A 20917-nucleotide genomic window follows, 5' to 3' on the forward strand; every position below is an offset into this window, starting at 1 on the left:
ATTTCAGTTCTCCCCTCCCCCCCCCCCTCCCCCCTCCCCCCTCCCCCCTCCTGCCTAATTGACTTGAAATACCAGTTCAGATGTTGCAGAAAGGGCATGCAACCTTCAATAGGCCATCCAAGTAAAGTATTGTGGTGTTAAAATCAGCCTTCAGGTTGAAGACAGCTTTACTAATGTATGGCTCCAATTCTGAGTTAATTGCCCAAAAATATTACCCCATATAACATCAAGGAATGAAATGATCTGAACTGAACGATTTTCAGTGTATCAAAAGTGCTACTGTAGATAATATTTTACATCTATATCTATACTCCACAAATCAACATGCTGATTCATAGACATAAGCTTTTCAGTCTCTAGGAAATTTATATGTACAACTCAGAATATGTTCTAGAATTCTGCAGCAAACCAATTTTAAGGATACTGATCTGTAATTTTGCAGGCCTGTTCTGTTACCCTTCTTATGTACAGGAGTCACTCGTGCTTTTTTCTAGTCACTTTGGACTTCGCACTTGCTGAGAGGTCTGCTATAAATGCAAGCTAAGTAAGGGGCCAATGCCATAGAGTACTCTTTGTAAAACCAAACTGGGATTCCATCTGGACCTGGCAACTTATTTGTTTTCAACTCTCAGTTGAATGCTCAGATGCTGGTATGTTTGTATGATTCTTCAGTGTGAGTGATTTAAATGTGGAACTTGAAACTTTGGCTTTTGTTTAGCTATTTTCAAGTGTTACACCAGAATGGTCAATAAGTGGTTGGATGGAAGCCTTAGACTAGCTTAGCAATTTCACATAGGACCAGAATTTTCTCACGTTCTTGACAAGATCTTTTGCTCAAGTATGCCAATGGTAGCTGCTGTATGCTTCACATGTAGATCTTCTCACAGATGCATGAGCCCCTACTAATCTTTGCCTGTCATCATTTGCATGCTTCCTTTTGAACTGAGAGTGCAACAGCCTTTGCTTCCTCAGAATTTTCTGAATGTCTTTGCTAAATCATGGTGGTTCTTTTCCATCCTTAATCCAGTTACTAGCCCCATACTAGTCCAGAGCACAATTTACAATCTGTTTAGACTCTGCCCATAATTCCTCTATGTACTACATTACACTGGAATTAAATGATTGCAATTTACTGTCTAAGTGAGATATTAACAACTGCTTATCTGCTCTTTGTAGAAGAAACACTCTCCTACCCTTCTTGACTAATTTACTAACTTTTATAACTATAGCAACTATGATGACATCATGATCAGTAATCCCCATCTCTATACTGGCACCATAATAAGGCCCGGTCTGTTTAAAGCCACAAGGTCTAAGATATTTTCCTTGTGTGTAGGCTGCTGAACTAGCTCCTCAACACAGTTTTTGGAAAACATGTTGAAAACAGACTGTCTGTCTGTCTGTACCCCCTGCAATGAATGCATAGATGTCCCAGTATACACTCGGTAGGTTAAAGTCACATCCAACTAGTATTGCGTGATCTGGATTTCTATGCACTACTGGCTGTGGACTTAATTTGAATGACTCTAGAACTGTTACAGCAGAATCAGGAGGCCAGTAAAAACATCCAAAAATTAACTTTGTTTCACCTACACCTGTTATATGCAACCAGATACCTTCACTGTCACATTCAATTTCAATCTCAATAGAGGCAATACTTTTGTCAACTGTAATGAACACTCACTTGCCTTTGGTATCTAATCCGTCCTTCCAATAAATGTTCCATGACTGTCTCAATATCTCAGAGGTTTCTACTTCGGGTTTTAGCCAGCTCCCTGTCCCAAGGATAGTTTGAATATGAGAACTTTCCTGGAGTACAGTAAATTCTGGAACTTTGTTATGAACACTTTGAAAATTTACGGATAAAATATTGACAGTCAAAGTGTCTTTGACAGTCAAAGTGTCTGAACTTGGTCTGATGTCCCTATCTGTGAACTGACTGGCGAGCGTTCATCAGAGTATCTCAAACTACCGTTTAGCCTAAAAAACCTCCTTGTGCACTCCACAAGTACTCTACTACCTGAACAGCTGCTTCCTTTGTGTAGTGCACCCCTGACCTATCAAGTGGAGTCCTACAATTCTCCATCCAATAACACAGGTCTAAAAATCTGCATCGAAGACCATCACAAAGTAGACAGAATCTTTGGTTGAGAACTTTCACTTGACTCCAAACAAAAGGAGCTCAGTCAACTCCGGGTACAATGGAGCAAATTGTAAGCTCTGCTTGCATCCTGCCAACAGCCTTCACCATCTATGCCAGTCACCTGTATGAAATGAGGATGGCCTTAGAACCCACTCGACAAGTATCGTTGGTGCCATTATGAGCCACAACTTGCAGATAACTGCACCATGCATGCTCAACAGCCACAGGGAAGGCTACCTCCACATCTTGGATGAGGTCTTCTGGCAGACAGAGCAAGTCTAATTAGTTTCCTTTCCAGCACTGAACGCTATCTTCCTAAGGGGTTCCATTATGTGCCTAATGTTGGAGCTCCTGATAACTAGCAACAGGCATTGATCATCTAAGAGCCCTCTGGCTAGTGTAACAAGTTTCTAACAATGTCACCTCCAGGAACTTGTCCTCACATCTGTGGGGCCTAATGAATGTGGCATCAACATATCAAAAGAAACAACTATGCTTTAATGGAGTTGTATGTAACGAAATATTCTCAAACCTTTCCATAAATGGGTTTGTAACTGCTTGAGCTAACAGGCCTGCCATTATGACACCACCCATCTGGTCATAATACTGACCATTATCCAAAAAATAAGATGATATAAGAGTGTGTGTCAATAGCACAATCATGCCACTTCCAAAGGATTGGGATACTAGGTCTAAAGAGCCTTTGATAGACACATTTATAAACAGTGCCACCATATAAGAAATAACTGTAATGTCACTCTTGTTAAATTAAAGATGATAAATTCAGCTGATAAGATTGGCTGACATCTTGATATGATGTGCACAGTGACCTACATGTGGAGCAAGGAGACTGGCCAAGTACTTCATCAGTTCGTACATTGGTGAACCACTGGTGGATATGAGGTGAAAGAGCATCCCATCCCTATGGATCTCAGGTAGAGCACGAATAATAGGTGATCTTGGTGTCTGAGGGAGAAGATGCTTTACCACACTTTCTTCCAGCTATGAGCCGGTAAGAAGCTCAGATGGGATTTCTATTATTTTCATCATTGTACCATGTGAGATCTTCCAGTAAGCATCTTCGTCCAGTATCATGCATTACAGTCCATGTGTTCCATAATTATATGTGTCAACATATAATTATATGTGTCAACAAGAGGAACCACAATGCTCTCATCACTGTATAGTATGTGCATTCAACATTTTTACATTACGTATCTCTAAGGGGAAGAAGTGTGGTGCAACTTTAAATATATGGGAAAACTGTGTGTGAAGAAGACTAATTTATTGAATTCACTATCCTTCCTGCTATGATGCTATTGTGACACAAAGATGATTCCACAATGACTCCACCATCTCCAGAAGGACTTTTCAACATGCCATCTTCATCCTACAACAAGAAAGTATATAACACAACAGAAAGCAGATGGGTGTAAAGGGATGTGCTCTTATGGCCTTGTGTCTCCAACTATCAAGGGATGTCACAGACTTGGACTGGTACTAGGCCAACAAGGCTATGGTTTCCCAAAAAATGTCAATAAGGAAACAAACAATGGAGAAGCAGAAATGGAAATTAGCTGGTTTTCACGACATGGTGCAGACCATAGAGCCTCTGAACACACTGTCACCAATTTGGCAGTGAGAGACATAGATGCAGGTGTCATGTCCTCATTTTAAAAAAGGACTTATCTTTGTACCTTTGCTACGGGCTGAGGGACTTCCCTGTCTGTGGAATAATAAGTGGCATTGAACAAGCAGCCTGTAAGTTTGTCAATGAAATGGCTGATGAATTACATCATGGAATCAGCTACATCCTCATGAAAGCAAAGCTGCCAGCACCAAATGTGACCTAGGCTGAGTGCAATGCCCTGCACACATTATGCAATTATTAAAGCATTGTGGTTCTTCCTGCTGACAAGGGTAATGCAGCTGTAATTGTGGAACACACAGACTATGATATCAATATCTACACACTAGTGGATAAAGACACTTACCAAAAGTCCTGAAGTGACACCAACACGGAAAATAATAAAAATTATGTTTGAGCTTATTATGTATTCATCACTGGAAGAAAATTTGGTCAAGCATCTTCTCCCTCACTCGCCAAGACAACCTACCACACCACCTCATAAAAAAAGTGAAGCACCTCAGAAGGGGAGGAGGACACTAAATGAAACTTGACAGGTTAAATGGGTATGTGATGTTACTGTGAAATGCAAACTTTTGTATTTGGACATGCCACCCTTATATTCCAGGCTATTATGCTGTGATTGCATGAATTTCTTATTGAAACTGAACATCATGTTTCAATAAGAAATTCATCTGGTCACAGCATAATAGTGTGGAATATTTTAATAAGCATATATGATGTTATTCCAGTGATTACAAAATTTAGTCAAATTTATGAAGAACTTGGCAGTATGAGCCCACTTATCAATATAACATTGCACCCCCTCTGGCTTGGATGCATGCACTGTTCTAGATGAGAATTGTGTCATTAAGCCATTGTATCATGTCTCAAGATCAGCTGGTCAACACTTGTCACAACTAGTCCTTATATCCTAGATGGAGTTAACATCTGAAGTGGTCCCAGACATGTTCTATTGGTGTTAGATCTGGGGATCTTGCTGGCCACAGGAGCATCTCAGCATCATGTAGACAGTTCATAGAAACATGGGCCATGTGTGGATCAGTATTATCCTGTTGAAAAATAGCACCACATTATTGTCCCAGGAGAGGTAACACGTGAGGATGCAACATGTCCATGACATACTCTTGTGCCATCAGAGTACTCCTAATCAACACTAGCCATGACCTGAAATTGTACTTTATGGCTCACCACACCATGATGCTAGGAATAACACTTCTGTGCCTCTCCAAGATATTGGAATAATGGGACCTTTACCCATGTCCAGGAAAGTGCAGAACCATGAATCATCAGTGAACACAATGTGATGCCATTCATTGGAAGTCCAAGCTTTCCAGTCATGGGATCACTCCTAGTGCACCCATATGTGTCGTGATGTCAATAGTAGCCTACCCATGGGACAGTAATTCCCCCGTCTTGCTGCTGCTAGTCTCCAGGCGACAGTGTGGGATGACACAGAATGTTGCAAGGAGTTCTTTGCTTGTTCCTGGATGGCAGTCAAAGATATAAAGTGCTTATAATGTGCTTGGTGCACAATACTGTGATACTCTCTTGTGGTAGTCAGGCCTACCCTCATGTCCCCATAAATTCCAACACTGAGATGCTGTCCCATCCAAATGTCTAATAAATCTTTATATTGCGCAGTTCTACCAACCAACCTATGGAGAGCCTCAGTCAGATCCCTTTCAAACAAGATCAGGCACTGATAATGCTGTCTTGGTCAAATACGCAGTCCCTCCATGTCCTTCACAATGCTCAGTCAACATCTGATGCTGTTCATATCCTACCAGGTCTGGTAACAACACTAAACATGAACACAAATGCAATCTGATGGTCATTCTACATGTCAAAGAGAATTGTAATTCCAGTGATTTACATACTAGCTGATGGTGTGTGCATGTGCAAAGTTACATTGACATATGACTATGACTATAGAGCACTTAAATTTTTTTTCCTCTCTTTTTTTTCACACAGTGTACTGAGTGAGGCGATGCAGTGGTTAGTGCACTTGACGCATTCAGGAGGATGATGCATTCTGGTTGGCCAAACTTAGGTTTCCTGTGATTTCTCTAAATCACTCCAGGCAAATACCAGGATGATTCCTTTGAAAGGGCACAGCCAATTTCCTCCCCAATCCTTTATGAAATCTGAGCTTGTGCTCCATCTGTAATTACCTTGATGTTGATGGGATTTTAAACTCAATCTCCTCCTCCCCCCCACATAGTGTATTTATGCACTACTTAAGATCCACAAGGGTGGGATGCCCTTTCATCATTGTATAAACCATTGGTTCAATGACATACAAACCTGGTGAAATATTTGGCAAATCTCGTAGCTCCACATGTGGTTCACTGTGCACATCATATCAAGATGTCAACCAGTTTTATCAGCTGAATTTATCATTTTTTACTTAACAAGGGTGACATTATGGTCAGTTTTCATGTGGTGGCACTATTTGTAAATGTGCATATCACAGACTCTTTAGACCTAGTATCCCAATACTTTGGAAGTGGCATGGTTGTGCTTGAGACACACTCTTATGTCATCCTATTTTTTCGATAATGGCCAGTATTATGACCAGATGGATGGTGTTGTGATGGGATGCCTGTTAGCTCAATCAGCTACAAAACCCTTTATGGATAGGTTTGAGGATGTGACTTCTGAAGAGGTTTGAGGATATTTCCTTAGATATGACTCCATTGAAGATAGTTGTTTCTGTCAATGCATTGTTCTTTATTTGGGTCCACAGTCTTGTAAAACTGGAAGAGTTCCTGGAACATCTTATCTCAACAGCATTAACAGTAACATCCAATTCAGTATGGAAGTAGAAAAAATATGATCCTTGTCCTTCCTAGATGTCCTAGTCCACCACAAATGTTATGAATGCCTTTGCTGTAGCATCTAGAAAAGATCAATGTACATCGATCTGTCCTTGTGTTCTGCCAGCCATCGTCACCTGATAGATATGTACACTGTGATACATTACTTGCTGCATTTGGCAAGAATGATACTGTACACCAGCAACCTTAAATCATATCCTCCAGAAATAGTATACAAGAGCATATCAGCAGCTCATCAGAAATCATTCCTCTTGAAAATGGCCAATGATCACTTGACCAGGTTCACAGTATTTTAACATGGTTGAAAGCCCAACAGCATTTTATTCAGTGTTAATGGATGTGAGATTCTGCATTCTTATAAATTTGTGGAGAGATACCTGTATTACTGTAAAGTTATAGTGTCATGTCCATCTCAAAATTTCAAGTTCATAATGGAGAAATACTTGGTTTTTTACTGTTTCATACAATTTTATAAATGGATGCCTTTTTTACAATATTGTCTTGCGTCTTAAGTTGTTATCTTTTAACAAATAATCTGCTCACAGTTGTATGATTCCTTATCTCAACAATGTCCTTATAAATATCAAGCTGTACTCTATTTTAAATATGTTTATCTTTCCAGGCTCCTGTGTCATTACTTCTGACCTCATCAATACAATGGACAATGCTACAAATACCATCCTGCTGACAGAAAATTACACTTTGGCTGCAGCGCATTGTTACGTAGCCCCAAGATTTGCTATATTAATAAAGAAATTGCCTGAAACTAAAACTCTGGTAATACTTTACAATGAACAACAAAAAACTATTTTAATGATGCTATCTAGTGATACTGAGTATAGTTGGTTGTTACTCTGAAGAATGTTGATGCAAAGAGTCTAAGTTATCATGTATGTAAGTCACATTTGGTTTTTAATGCAGTTTGTATGTGTCTATCGTGCATCAGCTGAGTGTGAGGGATTGTACTTCCCTATTTTTGTTGGTTTTAAACTGTGCTGGAAGAAAAAACTAAATATAAGTTGCTCTACTTTGTACAAATGGTGGAGATATGTCAATCTGGCAAGATTTCATATCAACTGTGTTTCGAAACTGCAACATGAGTACATCAGTGCATGTATTACATAAGACAGCTGTTGTGACCTCTTTCATTTCATTATAAATGTTTCATGCATAATATTCAGGTGTTTTTAAAATATTGCTGTACTTTATCACTTCAGAATAAACAATCACTGGTAACGCTAGTAAGGATCATATTCACCTTAAAACTATTTTCCATGTTTGTACATACCGGGCAGTTACGGTTAAACTGATGGGTGTTCCAAGTGTTGCGGTGCAGGCTGTACACATCACAGGATGCTGAAACATCATAGGTATGTTCATTAATTGGTGCGCTCATGGAGTTTGCTGAAAAAAATAATAGTTTCACTTTGTGCCGGCAGGTGAAAATATGGCACTGTAAGCAGTCAGAATGTGTAATGTTTCCTGTTTTGATGTCAGTATGCTGTTTGTTGCTTGGCAACATGTGTTAATTTCTTTTTTGAAGTGATTGTTGGTGTAAAGAATCAAGAAGGTTCAAGTTTTCCGTGTGAAAGCAATTGCTACTGGGAAGAAAGAATGTGCACTGTTGGTAAAGTCATTATATCAGAACAACAGCAATAGCAATGCTGCTTTGCAGGAATATCACTGACAGGAGCTGCTGTGAAGAGGCCCTATGTCAAGAAATGAGCTAAAGAATATAATCAAGAAATTTGAAGAAACAGGTGAATTAGGTGCAACAGGGGGAGAGAAGTGACCCATCCCCATGGCAGCTATTGATGAAGTTGCTGTAGCTATAGCTGACCAAGCAGCCCATGTCTCAAATTCTGCAGCCAGTGCTCAAACTGTGTCATAGAAATCCTCTCTACCCTGAGCAACAGTTCAAAATTATTTTTTGGCACATTTTACACTGGTATTCCTACAAGATTCAGAATTCACACCAAATGCCATGACTCTGCTCATAGTTTTTTGGCACACATGGAAATGGATGACAACTGGCTGAGGAATATTGTTTAGACAGACAAGGGACATTTTGCCCTACATGGTGCTGTGAATGCACAGAACTGTCACATGTGGTGTTGTGCTGAGCCACATATTGTGCAAGAACGTCCACTACACTCAGTTTTTGTGACTGTATGGTGTGGTTTTGCAAGATCATTCATTCTCAGTCCATTTGTCTTTGAGGTGATAACACCTCATGGACCTGTTAGGTGTACAGTGACATCTGCACATTATAAGGACGGCCTTGTGCAACACATGATTCCAGCTTTGCAAGAACACAACTGTGTCCACACCACTATTTTCATACAAGATGTGGTGACACCATGTTTCACTAGCCAGGTAAGAGATTTGCTTCGAGAAACCTTTGGTAATGATTGCATTATCTCTAGGCAATTTCAAGATATGTGACCTCCCAGGTCTTCCGATCTAAATCCGTGTGACTTATCGTTGTGGAGATATCTGGAAGATCGTGTCTATCAGGGATGTATCTAGACTCTTCCTGATACAAAGGACAGCATACCTTAACATACCACTCTGATTACACTGGATATGCTATGACTAACTATCAACTGTGCTGTGTTATGGATGCAGCATGTTGCTGAGTCAAGAGACCATATTAAACAAGTTGTAATTTGTGACCATGTCCTAATAAATGTGCTAGAACCACCATTATCATGTGTCTGATCATTTCTCCCCATTTCCTGCACCCACACTACATTCTGACTGCTTACAGAGCCATATTTTCAGCTGGTGGCAGAAAGTGGAACTATTATTTTTTTCAGCATACTCCACAAGCGCACCAATTAATGAACACACAGACAATGTTTCAGTATCCTATGATGTATACAACCCACACTGTAGCACTTGGAACTCCATCAAGTTTTTATAACCACCTGGTACATGTTGACAAAGCAATAATTCTTCCCTCTTTCATTTACAGGCTGCAAGAATTTATGCTTGGGAGTACTCCACAGAAATTATACCTACAACAGAAGGAAACTATGAAATAACTGTCAATGGGGAGGCAGTTCCTACAAAAAGTGGACAATATTATTATCCTGATGACTTGGAGCTACATGATTTGAAGTAAATTCATATTTTTGTCTTGAACATTAATCATTTGTCTTGAACATTTGAAGTATTATATGTAAATCACAAAGGGGGTGTTTCTGGAATAATCATTTAAGCACTTTGGTAATTTGCCTCAATGAATTAAATTAAATTAGTTTTATTGTTTATTACTGAGTGTTCCCTCACAGAAAAGCCCACATAGTTGAATCGGTAGTGCACTTTTTATCAGATTCAGTGTTCGTAAGTTGAGTCTCTTGAAGCTCTAAAGGTTTCTTTGCATGGCTTCCTTTACAAATTAGTTGTTTTAGTTCTTCTGTGTCATTTTGTATGATAAGAAGGAAAGTGTTATTTACTTGCAGATGCACATTAAGTCCACATTATTTTATTGTGATACTGTTTTGTTTAGAGCACAAAATGTTAACACTTGGCCTGAGTAATTACCATGTGTAGTTGTTCAGTGTTGTGCGAGTTATCATCATTTGACATATCTGCACCCCTCCAACACAGAAATGAATTACAAAGAGGATTTCAACGTGCATTAGAGAGAGGGTAGGGCAGTTGGAAGGTTGGATGGCAGCAAGGGGGTTGGGTGGGAAAAGTAATCATGTAGCATTATTGGTCAGGAGGCCCCATCTGGGGAAGTTCGGCTGCCATGTGCAGGTCTTATTTCAGTCAATGCCACATTGGGCAACTTGTGTGCTGGTGATGAGGATGAAATGATAACCAGGACAACACAACACCCAGTCCATGACTATAGAAAATCTCTAAGACAGCTGAGAATCAAACCCAGGCCCACTGCACAGTAGGCAAGAACGTTACCACTCAGGTAAGCAGGTGGACGAGGTGGAAAAGAATGAAGTAAAAAGATTGAAGGTGCTTTGGTGGAATAGAGGGCTGTGTAGTGGTGGAATGGGACCAGCTAAGGGGCTTTATGGGTACAGATGACAACTAATGAAGGTTGAGGCCAGGAGGGTCAGGAACATAGGATATATTGCAGGGAGAGTTCCCACATGTGCAGTTCATAAAGGCTGGTGTTGATGGGAAGGATCCAGATGGCACAGGCTGTGAAGCAGTCAATGAAATGAAGAATGTCATGTTGGTTGGCATGCTCAGTAATGGAGTGGTCCAGCTGTTTCTTGGACACAGTTTATGGGTGGACATTCATGTGGGCAGACAGCTTGTTGGATGTTATTCCCATATACAGTTCAGCACAGTGGTTGCAACTTAGCTAGTAGATCACATGACTTGTTTCACAGGTAGCCATGCCTTTAATGGGAATAGGTGATGCTTGTGACTGGACTAGAGAAGATGGTGGGTGGTAGGATGCTGTATTGGACAGGTCTTGCTTCTAATTACAGGGATATGAGACAGAAGGCAAAGGACTGGGAGTAGGTGTTGTGTAGGGATGGATGAGGATATTGTGTGGGTTCAGTGGGTGATCGCTGTCAGAGGGGTGAGAAGGATAGTGGATAGGACATTCTTCATTTCAGGACAGGGTGAGAGGTAGTCAAAACCCTTGTGGAGAATGTGATTCAGTTGTTCCAGCCCCAGGTTGTTCTGAGTCATGAGGAGAATGCTCCTCTGTGGCTGGACGATGAAACTTTGGAAGGTGGTGGGCAATTGGAGAGAGAAGGCAAGGGAAATCTGTTTTTGTACAATGTTGGGAGGGTAATTAAGGTCTGTGAAGGCCTCAGTGAGACCATCAGTATATTTCAAAAGGAACCACTTGCCACTACAGATGCAATGGCCACAGGTGGCTAGCCTGTATGGAAGGGACTTCTTGGTATGGAATGGATGGAAGCTTTCAAAGTGGAGGTATTGCTGGTGGTTGGTAGGTTTGATATGGATAGAGGAGCTGATGTAGCTGTCTATGAGGTGAAGGTCAACATCAAGGAAGGTGGCTTGTTGAGTAGAAGAACCAGGTGAAGTGAATGGGGGAGAAGTAGTTGAGATTCTGGAGAGATGTGGATAGGGTGTCCTCACCCTCAGTCCAGATCATGAAGATGTGATCAACGAATTTTAACCAGGTGAGGGTTTTGCGATTATGGATGTTTAGGAAGGATTCTTATAGGTGTCCCATGAATAGGTTAGCATAGTATGGTAACATGTGGGTGCCCATAGCTGTACCCCGGATTTCTTTGTAGGTAATGCCTTAAAAAAGAAGTAATTGTGGGTGAGTATGTAGTAGGTCATGGCAACTTGGAAGGAGATTGTCAGTTTGGAATCATCCGTGCATAGGGAAAGGCAGTGTTCAGTAGTGGCAAGGCCAAGGGCATTAGAGATGTTAGTGTAAATGGAGTTGGCATCAGCAGTGACAAGCAGGGCACAATGTGGTAAAGGAACAGGAACTTTGGAGAGTGGGTGAAGGAAATGGTTGGTCTCTTTTATACAGGATGTCCCATTTATCTTGACCACCATAAATAACTGTTTGTCTAGATGCAAATTACAAACTGTTTCAAGCAAATATTCTTTAGCCATCAGGCGGACATCAGTCAGCATGATTACTTTTGTTGTAGCTTTGTTTTTTACAAAGATATGAACAGCGGCATGACTTTTTTAAATGGTGCCCTGTATTTTTTATTTGGTAATTCATTTCCTCTTCTAAAAACCTATTCAAAAATGTATCACAGTGTACCATTCATTGTAACACAATGGTATTAATTACATAACACAACAATGACTTTGAGCCTGGGATCACAAACTCATCCACTTACTGGAGTTGTCACAAAGCAAATGAAAACCAAGTAAAAACATAACACAAAATTGGCTTTGACTCTCCTGTACCACTGCCCAGGAGTAGAACATTCAAAAGTGGTCAAAGTGGTGACCCTGGATACCGATACACAGGTGCACTCATTGAATGAAAGAATTATTTACTGCTTCCAGTGTTGTCTGCTGAAGAGAATTACAAGCAAGCACAATACATTTCTATATGTCCTCTGGAGTTGTTGGAATATCGTGATAGACAACGTCTTTAATGCATCCCCAAAGAAAAAAGTCCAGAGGATATAAATCAGTATCCCTAGCAGGCCAAGTAACTGTTCGTCCTCGACCAGTCCATCTGGCAGGATACCTTCAGTTCAGAACATGACGTGCACGCAAGGCATTATGTGCTGGGCGTCCATCGTGTTGATACTACATAAGCATTCTGGTTCTTAGCAGCACTTCATCCAGAAGATGAGGAAGAATTCATCTGAGAAAGTTGGCATACACTGTGCTGTTTAGATTACCATTGATGAAATAAGGGCCAACAATTGTAGTAGCAAGCATCCCACATCAGACGTTAGCTCTCCACTGGCACTGATGTTCCACCTGTCTAAGCCATCGTGGGTTGTCACTGGACCAATAATGCATGTTCCTTGTATTTACCTGTCCTTTGTTTGAGAAGGAACAGTCATTGGTAAATAGAACATTGGAGAAGAAGTTCGGGTTGGCAAGGATTTGCTCCTGCGCCCACTGATAGAACTGTACACAATTCTGGAAATCATTCCCATGCAATTGTTGATGTAGGTGTACATGGCAAGGATGGAACCAGTGACATGTAAGATTATGATGTACACTGGTTTTAGGAATGTCAATCTCATGTTCAAGCTGCCATATGCTCACAAGCAGATTCATAGCAACGGAAGAGAGAACAGTAACTTCGGCAGCTTCATCTGTACAAGTGCTACAACAATTGCGTTGTTGTGGGTTGAAACTTCCTGTTTCCTGAAGCGTTGCAACAAGATGAGAAAACATTCACTGGGAAGGTGGGTTATTGTCAGGATATCACTCTCTGTACAGCTCCGCTACCCTGTAGCATTTCGTCTACCTTCAACAACAACAATAAAAGAGATGTTATGTCGATGCAGTTTGTAGGAAGGACAGCCTTTACTGTATGCCTACTCTACACTACAGTATTTAAAAGGACTAAACTACTGTACTAAATGTATCTGTACATAAGAAAACGGTATTGCAATTACTGTTCTGGTAACTAACATTCCCCGCCGATGAGTAGCATTTCTACCTTCTCTTCGTTGGTGTACATTCTACTCACACAACTCTTCAACTGACAATGGTTGACGGAATGACAGGTGTGCATTCTACTTATGTTTACATTTGTCCTCTGTCAACGTCAGCACGTGGATGTGTTCCATTACCCCAAGTACCTGCACTAAGTACTGGGATCGTTACGTCAATGTTGTGTTATGTAATTAATGACATTGTGTTTCAGTGAAGGGTGCACTTTGATACATTTTTGAATAGGTCTTTAGGAGAGGAAATGAATTACCAAATAAAAAAATACAGGGTGCCATTTGAAAAAGTCATACCGCAGTTCATATCTTTGTAAAAAACAAAGCTACAACAAAGGCAATCATGGTGATTGATGTCTTCCTGATGGCTAAAGAACATTAGCTTGAAACATTTTGTAATTTGCATCTGGACAAACAGTTATTTATGGTGGTCAAGATAAATGAGACACCCTGTATAGGGTAGTAGGTTGTGGGTAATAGACTGACGACGGTGTTAGTCTGCTGAAGATATTGGTCTACAAAAGCAGAGATTCTCTCAGTGGGGGCACAGTAACTGGCCACAATGGGGCATCCTGGGTGGTTGGGTTTATGAACTTCAGGAAGCATACAGAATGTACGGATGCGAGGAATGGTAGGGGTGAGGAGAGAGATGGGCTCAGGGGAGAGTTTCTGAGATGGGCCTGTGCATTTGAGGAGAGACTGGACAACCTGCTGGAGTTCTGGAATGGGGCACTGTGTCAGGGTTTGTATGTGGATGAAGCTGACACATGTACCCCACCCTCAAAAACTGCCTCCCCTACCACACAGAATTCAGAACCTAAACAGACCCAAAAACACAGTGCTGAACTTCTGGCCTAAAATCTTACCCCTTAGAAGTATCAGTCCTTTCCAGAGGCCTTACTTTTTGCCCCACTCCCAAATTCAATCACACTGAATTTGTTAAAGAACTTCACTCCTCCTCCTGGTTCCTACAGTGGAAACACTTTTTCACAACCAACACTACCAATCAGACTAAATCTAAGATCAATGTTGAACCCTGCCTGACTCAGTGCTCTCCTCCTTCCAGTTGTGATCCATCCCCACTGCCCCCAATCGCCCCCTGTTAACCTTCCAGAATTTCTTAACATCAAACATTGTCTCACCATTATTCCCCAAATCCCTCAAAATCCAAGCTAACCTTACATCCACAGAAAGAACTGCTGTCCACCACCTATTGATCACAACCTTATTTTCCTACCTGTTGACAAAGGCTCCACCACTGTGGTTTTGAACCACAATGATTACGTGGAAGAAGGATTCTGCCAGCTGTCAGATTCATCCACTTACAAACTCTGTCACAGTGACCTCATTCCAGAAATGCGGCAGGTTGTCCAGTCTCTCCTCAAATCAGTAGGCCCATCCTAGAAACTCTCCCCAGAGCCCATCTCTCTCCTCACTCCTGCCATTCCCCACTCTCTTACCTTCTACATGCTCCCTAAAGACCATAAACCCAATCATCCTGGATTCCCCATTGTAGCTGGCTACCATGCACCCACTGAGAGAATCTCTGCTCTTGTAGACCAACATTTTCAGCCTGTTACCCACAACGAACTCTCCTGTATAAGAGATACCAACCATTTCCTCCATCGACCCTCTATAGTTCCTGTTCCTTTACCACATGGTGCCCAGCTTGTCATTATGGATGCCATCTCCATTTACACTAACATCCCTAATGCCCTTGGTCTTATTGCTATTGAACACTACCTTTCCCTATACCTGACAGATTCCAAACCAACAACCTGCTTCCTAGTCGCCATGACCAACTACATCCCCACCCACAATTACTTCTCCTTTGAAGGCATTATCTACAAAGAAATCCGGGGTATGGCTATGGGCATCTGCATGGCACCATCCTATGCCAACCATTCGTGGGCCATCCTAAACACCCAGAATCCCAAAACCCTCATCAGCTTCAGACTCACTGATGACATCTTCATGACCTGGATTGAGGATGACAATACCCTATCAGCATTCCTCCAGAACCTCAACACCTCCCCCATTCACTTCACCTGGTCCTACTCAACTCGACAAACCAATTTCTTAGATGTTGACCTCCACCTCAAAGATGGTTACATCAGTACCTCTGTGCATATCAAACCTACCAACCACCATCAATACCTCCACTTTGAAAGCTGCCACCCATTCCATACCAAGAAGTCTCTTCCATACCAGCTAGCCACCAGTGGCTTTTGCATCCATAGTGGCAAGTGATCCCTCTTGAAATAAACCGAGAGTTTCATTGAAGCCTTCACAGACCATAATTACCCTCCCAACCTTGTACAAAAACAGATCTCCCATGCCTTATCTCTCCAGCCACACACCACCTCCCAAACACCCACTGTCTGGCCACGGGGGAGCATTCCCCTCATCACTTAGTACCCACTATCCTTCCCACTTGTCCCACAGTGGTATTCTGGCACGCACTGAACCTACACAATATCCTCAACCATTCCTACACAACCCCTGCACCCAGACCCTTGCATCATAGCTCACACCCCTGTAATTAGATGCAAGACCTGTCCCATGCATCCTCCCACCACCACCATCTCCTTCTCCAGTCTGGTCACAATTCCATCAAAGGCAGGGCTACCTGTGAAACCAGTCATGTGATATTCAAGCTAAGTTGCAACCACTGTGCTGCATTCTACATGGGAATGACATCCAACAAGTTGTCTGCCCACATGAATGTCCACCAAAAAACTGTGTCCAAGAAACATCTGGACCACTCCATTGCTGACCATGCCACCCAACACGACATTATTCATTTCAATGACTGCCTCACAGCCTGTGCCATCTGGACTCTTCCCACTGACACAAGATTTTCTGAATTGTGCATGTGGGAACTCTCCCTGCAATATATCCTATGTTCCCATAACCCTCCTGGTCTCAGCCATCATTAATCATTGTCCTTACTCATTGAGCCCCTCGCTGTTCCCGTTCCAGCATTACACAGCCCTCTATTCCAAGTATTTTAACACAAATTTTGCAGCTGTGGAGGAACTTGTGTTCGCCAGATAAGCTACGTAGATGAAGAATGGTGCTAGAAATGTCAGTGTGAAACATGATTCTCACTACCTACAAAATATATGATCATGCTAAATTACACACACATCTTGTGGGAATGCAGTGAACTAAGGCAGCATAAAGTTGTTTACTCAAGAGTAGAACACATTGTGACGGTGTTCTGAACAATGCTACAGAAAAACATACCACAGACAATTTAATCAATGGGAACAGAAGATCCCAGCTAACCAACACATAAACTAAGTCTAAATAGTGTTTTGGTGCAGACTGTAGAAATTGTGGTAGATGTAATGACTTAGCCTGTATATCTTCAGGAAAGCTGACCCATATTGTACCTTTTGATTTTCACCAAAAACATCACCTGTGTGAGTTACACAACAGGAGAACCTTAGATTCATTATAAGCTGCAAATTTGCTTTAAATTTCTAAAATACCACTAATTTATTGTAGGTGTTTTTCAGAAAATGATTTTTTATCTGTAGGAAAATACGCAAGGAATGTTTTAAAAAACACACTGAAAATTGTTACAGTGAATAACTCTATGTTTGGTTATCATATTTACTTTTAACATGTGCAGTTCCATAATATACACTCCTGGAAATTGAAATAAGAACACCGTGAATTCATTGTCCCAGGAAGGGGAAACTTTATTGGCACATTCCTGGAGTCTGATACATCACATGATCACACTGACAGAACCACAGGCACATAGCCACAGGCAACAGAGCATGCACAATGTCGGCACTAGTACAGTGTATATCCACCTTTCGCAGCAATGCAGGCTGCTATTCTCCCATGGAGACGATCGTAGAGATGCTGGATGTAGTCCTGTGGAACGGCTTGCCATGCCATTTCCACCTGGCGCCTCAGTTGGACCAGCGTTCGTGCTGGACGTGCAGACCGCGTGAGACGACGCTTCATCCAGTCCCAAACATGCTCAATGGGGGACAGATCCGGAGATCTTGCTGGCCAGGGTAGTTGACTTACACCTTCTAGAGCACGTTGGGTGGCACGGGATACATGCGGACGTGCATTGTCCTGTTGGAACAGCAAGTTCCCTTGCCGGTCTAGGAATGGTAGAACGATGGGTTCGATGACGGTTTGGATGTACCGTGCACTATTCAGTGTCCCCTCGATGATCACCAGTGGTGTACGGCCAGTGTAGGAGATCGCTCCACACACCATGATGCCGGGTGTTGGCCCTGTGTGCCTCGGTCGTATGCAGTCCTGATTGTGGCGCTCACCTGCACGGCGCCAAACACGCATACGACCATCATTGGCACCAAGGCAGAAGCGACTCTCATCGCTGAAGACGACACGTCTCCATTCGTCCCTCCATTCACGCCTGTCGCGACACCACTGGAGGCGGGCTGCACGATGTTGGGGCGTGAGCGGAAGACGGCCTAACGGTGTGCGGGACCGTAGCCCAGCTTCATGGAGACGGTTGCGAATGGTCCTCGCCGATACCCCAGGACCAACAGTGTCCCTAATTTGCTGGGAAGTGGCGGTGCGGTCCCCTACGGCACTGCGTAGGATCCTACGGTCTTGGCGTGCATCCGTGCGTCGCTGCGGTCCGGTCCCTGGTCGACGGGCATGTGCACCTTCCGCCGACCACTGGTGACAACATCGATGTACTGTGGAGAACTCACGCCCCACGTGTTGAGCAATTCGGCGGTACGTCCACCCGGCCTCCCGCATGCCCACTATACTCCCTCGCTCAAAGTCCGTCAACTGCACATACGGTTCACGTCCACGCTGTCGCGGCATGCTACCAGTGTTAAAGACTGCGATGGAGCTCCGTATGCCACGGCAAACTGGCTGACACTGACGGCGGCGGTGCACAAATGCTGTGCAGCTAGCGCCATTCGACGGCCAACACCGCGGTTCCTGGTGTGTCCGCTGTGCCGTGCGTGTGATCATTGCTTGTACAGCCCTCTCGCAGTGTCCGGAGCAAGTATGGTGGGTCTGACACACCGGTGTCAATGTGTTCTTTTTTCCATTTCCAGGAGTGTATATGCACAAACCAAAACAAAAGTATAAATTTAAAAGATGTGAAGATGTGGGCCTAGCTTTCTAATTTTAGTTCTCCTTAAGAGCTGTCACATATGTTATATTTTAGGTGTTTTGTCTTTATAAGAGTCAGTTGTATCAAAAGCAAAATTTGCTTGAGAAAACTATAAAACTGCAAGGAGCGAGGATGGCTTACAGTATCTCTAATGGGCAAAATTTTAAGTACTGCCAATACAAATATATATAAAGGTAGAAAAAAACTATTCTAGAAAAAAAAACTATTGCCTGGTTGCAGCGAGGGTGTCCATTTAATTATCATTTCATTCTAGCAAAGCTGCACGCTCACTAACGGTAACTGTTCTTTCGGGAACAGATACTACCGTCATATATATTCTAGCTTTTGCAACTGTTAGCTCCTCTCTCAAGAAGGAAAGAGGGATGGACTGGGGAAGGTTTGAAAATAGAGGTAGGTCACTTAAAACCTCTTTTGAACTCACTGAGCATGGAAATTCATCCGACAAACTCAAATCGAGCTGCATTGTGTAATTCTGCCAACATCTCAAATGAATAATGCTGTTTTTTTTTTTTTAACAAAATGACTGTGTACAGTGCTGTAAGAAATGAAGTATCATCTGTGATATAAGACATTATGAATTTTATTGAAAAAGACAACTACATGCAAGATCTGCAATTAGACGGTTGTGAATGGCTGTATTAGCTTCCCATCCAGGCTGGAACTCCAGTCACTCCCCTGTCCCTCCCCCACCCCTCTCACTCACTCTCTCTCTCTCTCTCTTCCCATAAAGAATCCAAGGCAAATGAGATATGATAAGAAAATTCTGCTCAGCAGGTAGAAGTCTTAATTTAAAAGTAAATATAAATTCTCATTGAATAGTAGAGGTGTTGAGTTGTCAATAGGACATAAATAACCAATTTTAAATGACACATCCAGTTGGAGACAGGCACAATTAAAAAGACCTGAAGTTTCTATTTTTCAATTTTAAATGGCTCAATAGATGGTGTTTGTGATAAAGAAATATGTATTATTGTGAAAATCCCGGCTATTGCACACTTTTATCTTTTCTAGGCTCACCCTCCATGAGAATGGCCTTATTGAAATAAGCTCAAAAACCACACAGCTGTGGGTGCAGTATAATGGTCATTTTATGGCAGTCAACATTCCAGCATTATATAGTTTCCAGACATGCGGTCTTTGTGGAGACTTTAATGGAGATTCAAATAATGATAATGGTGAAGTATTATCACTACACTGAGAATATGACAAACAGTTAAAATATTTCTCCAGTTGTACAGGCAGCAAATGCTAACATGCAGTACCGTCAAATTATGTACTTTATGTGTTTCATTGAGTTTTTGAAATAGTAAACTACATAAAACAGTAATAGTTTCTGTGGCTTAATGTTTTTTTATATTTATTTCCTAATGTCTCCTAATCCAGTTTCCTCCTACAGTCAATAAAACAGAAAATTCCATATGTATAGTACATAATGAAGTTTTTTGCTCAAATTAAAATATCTGAAGACAGAAAAATTCTCACCAAGGAGTACATTCATTGAGCAGTAGACAAGCACATAGAAAAAGATGATTGACAGCTGAGCTTTAGAACAAAGTCCATTCAGTTAACAGTCATAATTTTTATATACCTGTCCATCACAAAATTTTAAAATTTGTTGCTTAGTTTTTGTAAATTTCCTATTATGCTCTTTAACATCCATATTAATTTTAATTGACTTACTCGCTTTGCCTATATCTGAATACAAGGTTGGATACGAATGCAAAAACCTGACAAATAACCGTGCCAAATAATGAATCCACCGAGCTCCACAACTAGCATTTGTTCTTATCACAAATTAATATTTTCTATTAGTGAACTAACACAGAAAAACTTTTGAATGCTAAAAACCTACAGCATACAGGAGTCAAATGTGTCAATATTTGTGCATATGAGGTATACATGAGAACGAAAAAGTATTTTTAAAACTCCAACAGTGCTTTGTTTCAAAACCTGAGATATTGAAAGAACTCTTCATTTATTTTCTTTTAAATTTCTTGTAACAGTTTTTTCTGTTTA

At 41.6% G+C, this 20917-nt stretch overlaps 1 protein-coding gene across 1 annotated transcript in view; it reads left to right on the top strand.

The window, feature by feature from the left end:
* Positions 1 to 20228, top strand: part of LOC124721097 — a 654343-nt gene extending 634115 nt beyond the window's left edge. Inside the window, exons 21-23 of the mRNA XM_047245917.1 lie at positions 7254 to 7408; positions 9609 to 9754; positions 19913 to 20228. Of these exons, the coding sequence (XP_047101873.1) occupies positions 7254 to 7408; positions 9609 to 9754; positions 19913 to 20099 (488 nt within the window). The 3' untranslated portion in view covers positions 20100 to 20228. The remainder of the gene's footprint in view (positions 1 to 7253; positions 7409 to 9608; positions 9755 to 19912) is intronic.
* Positions 20229 to 20917: the final 689 nt, after the last annotated feature.

Source organism: Schistocerca piceifrons, chromosome X (genome assembly GCF_021461385.2).
Source record: "Schistocerca piceifrons isolate TAMUIC-IGC-003096 chromosome X, iqSchPice1.1, whole genome shotgun sequence".
Classification (NCBI taxonomy): Eukaryota; Metazoa; Arthropoda; class Insecta; order Orthoptera; family Acrididae; genus Schistocerca; species Schistocerca piceifrons.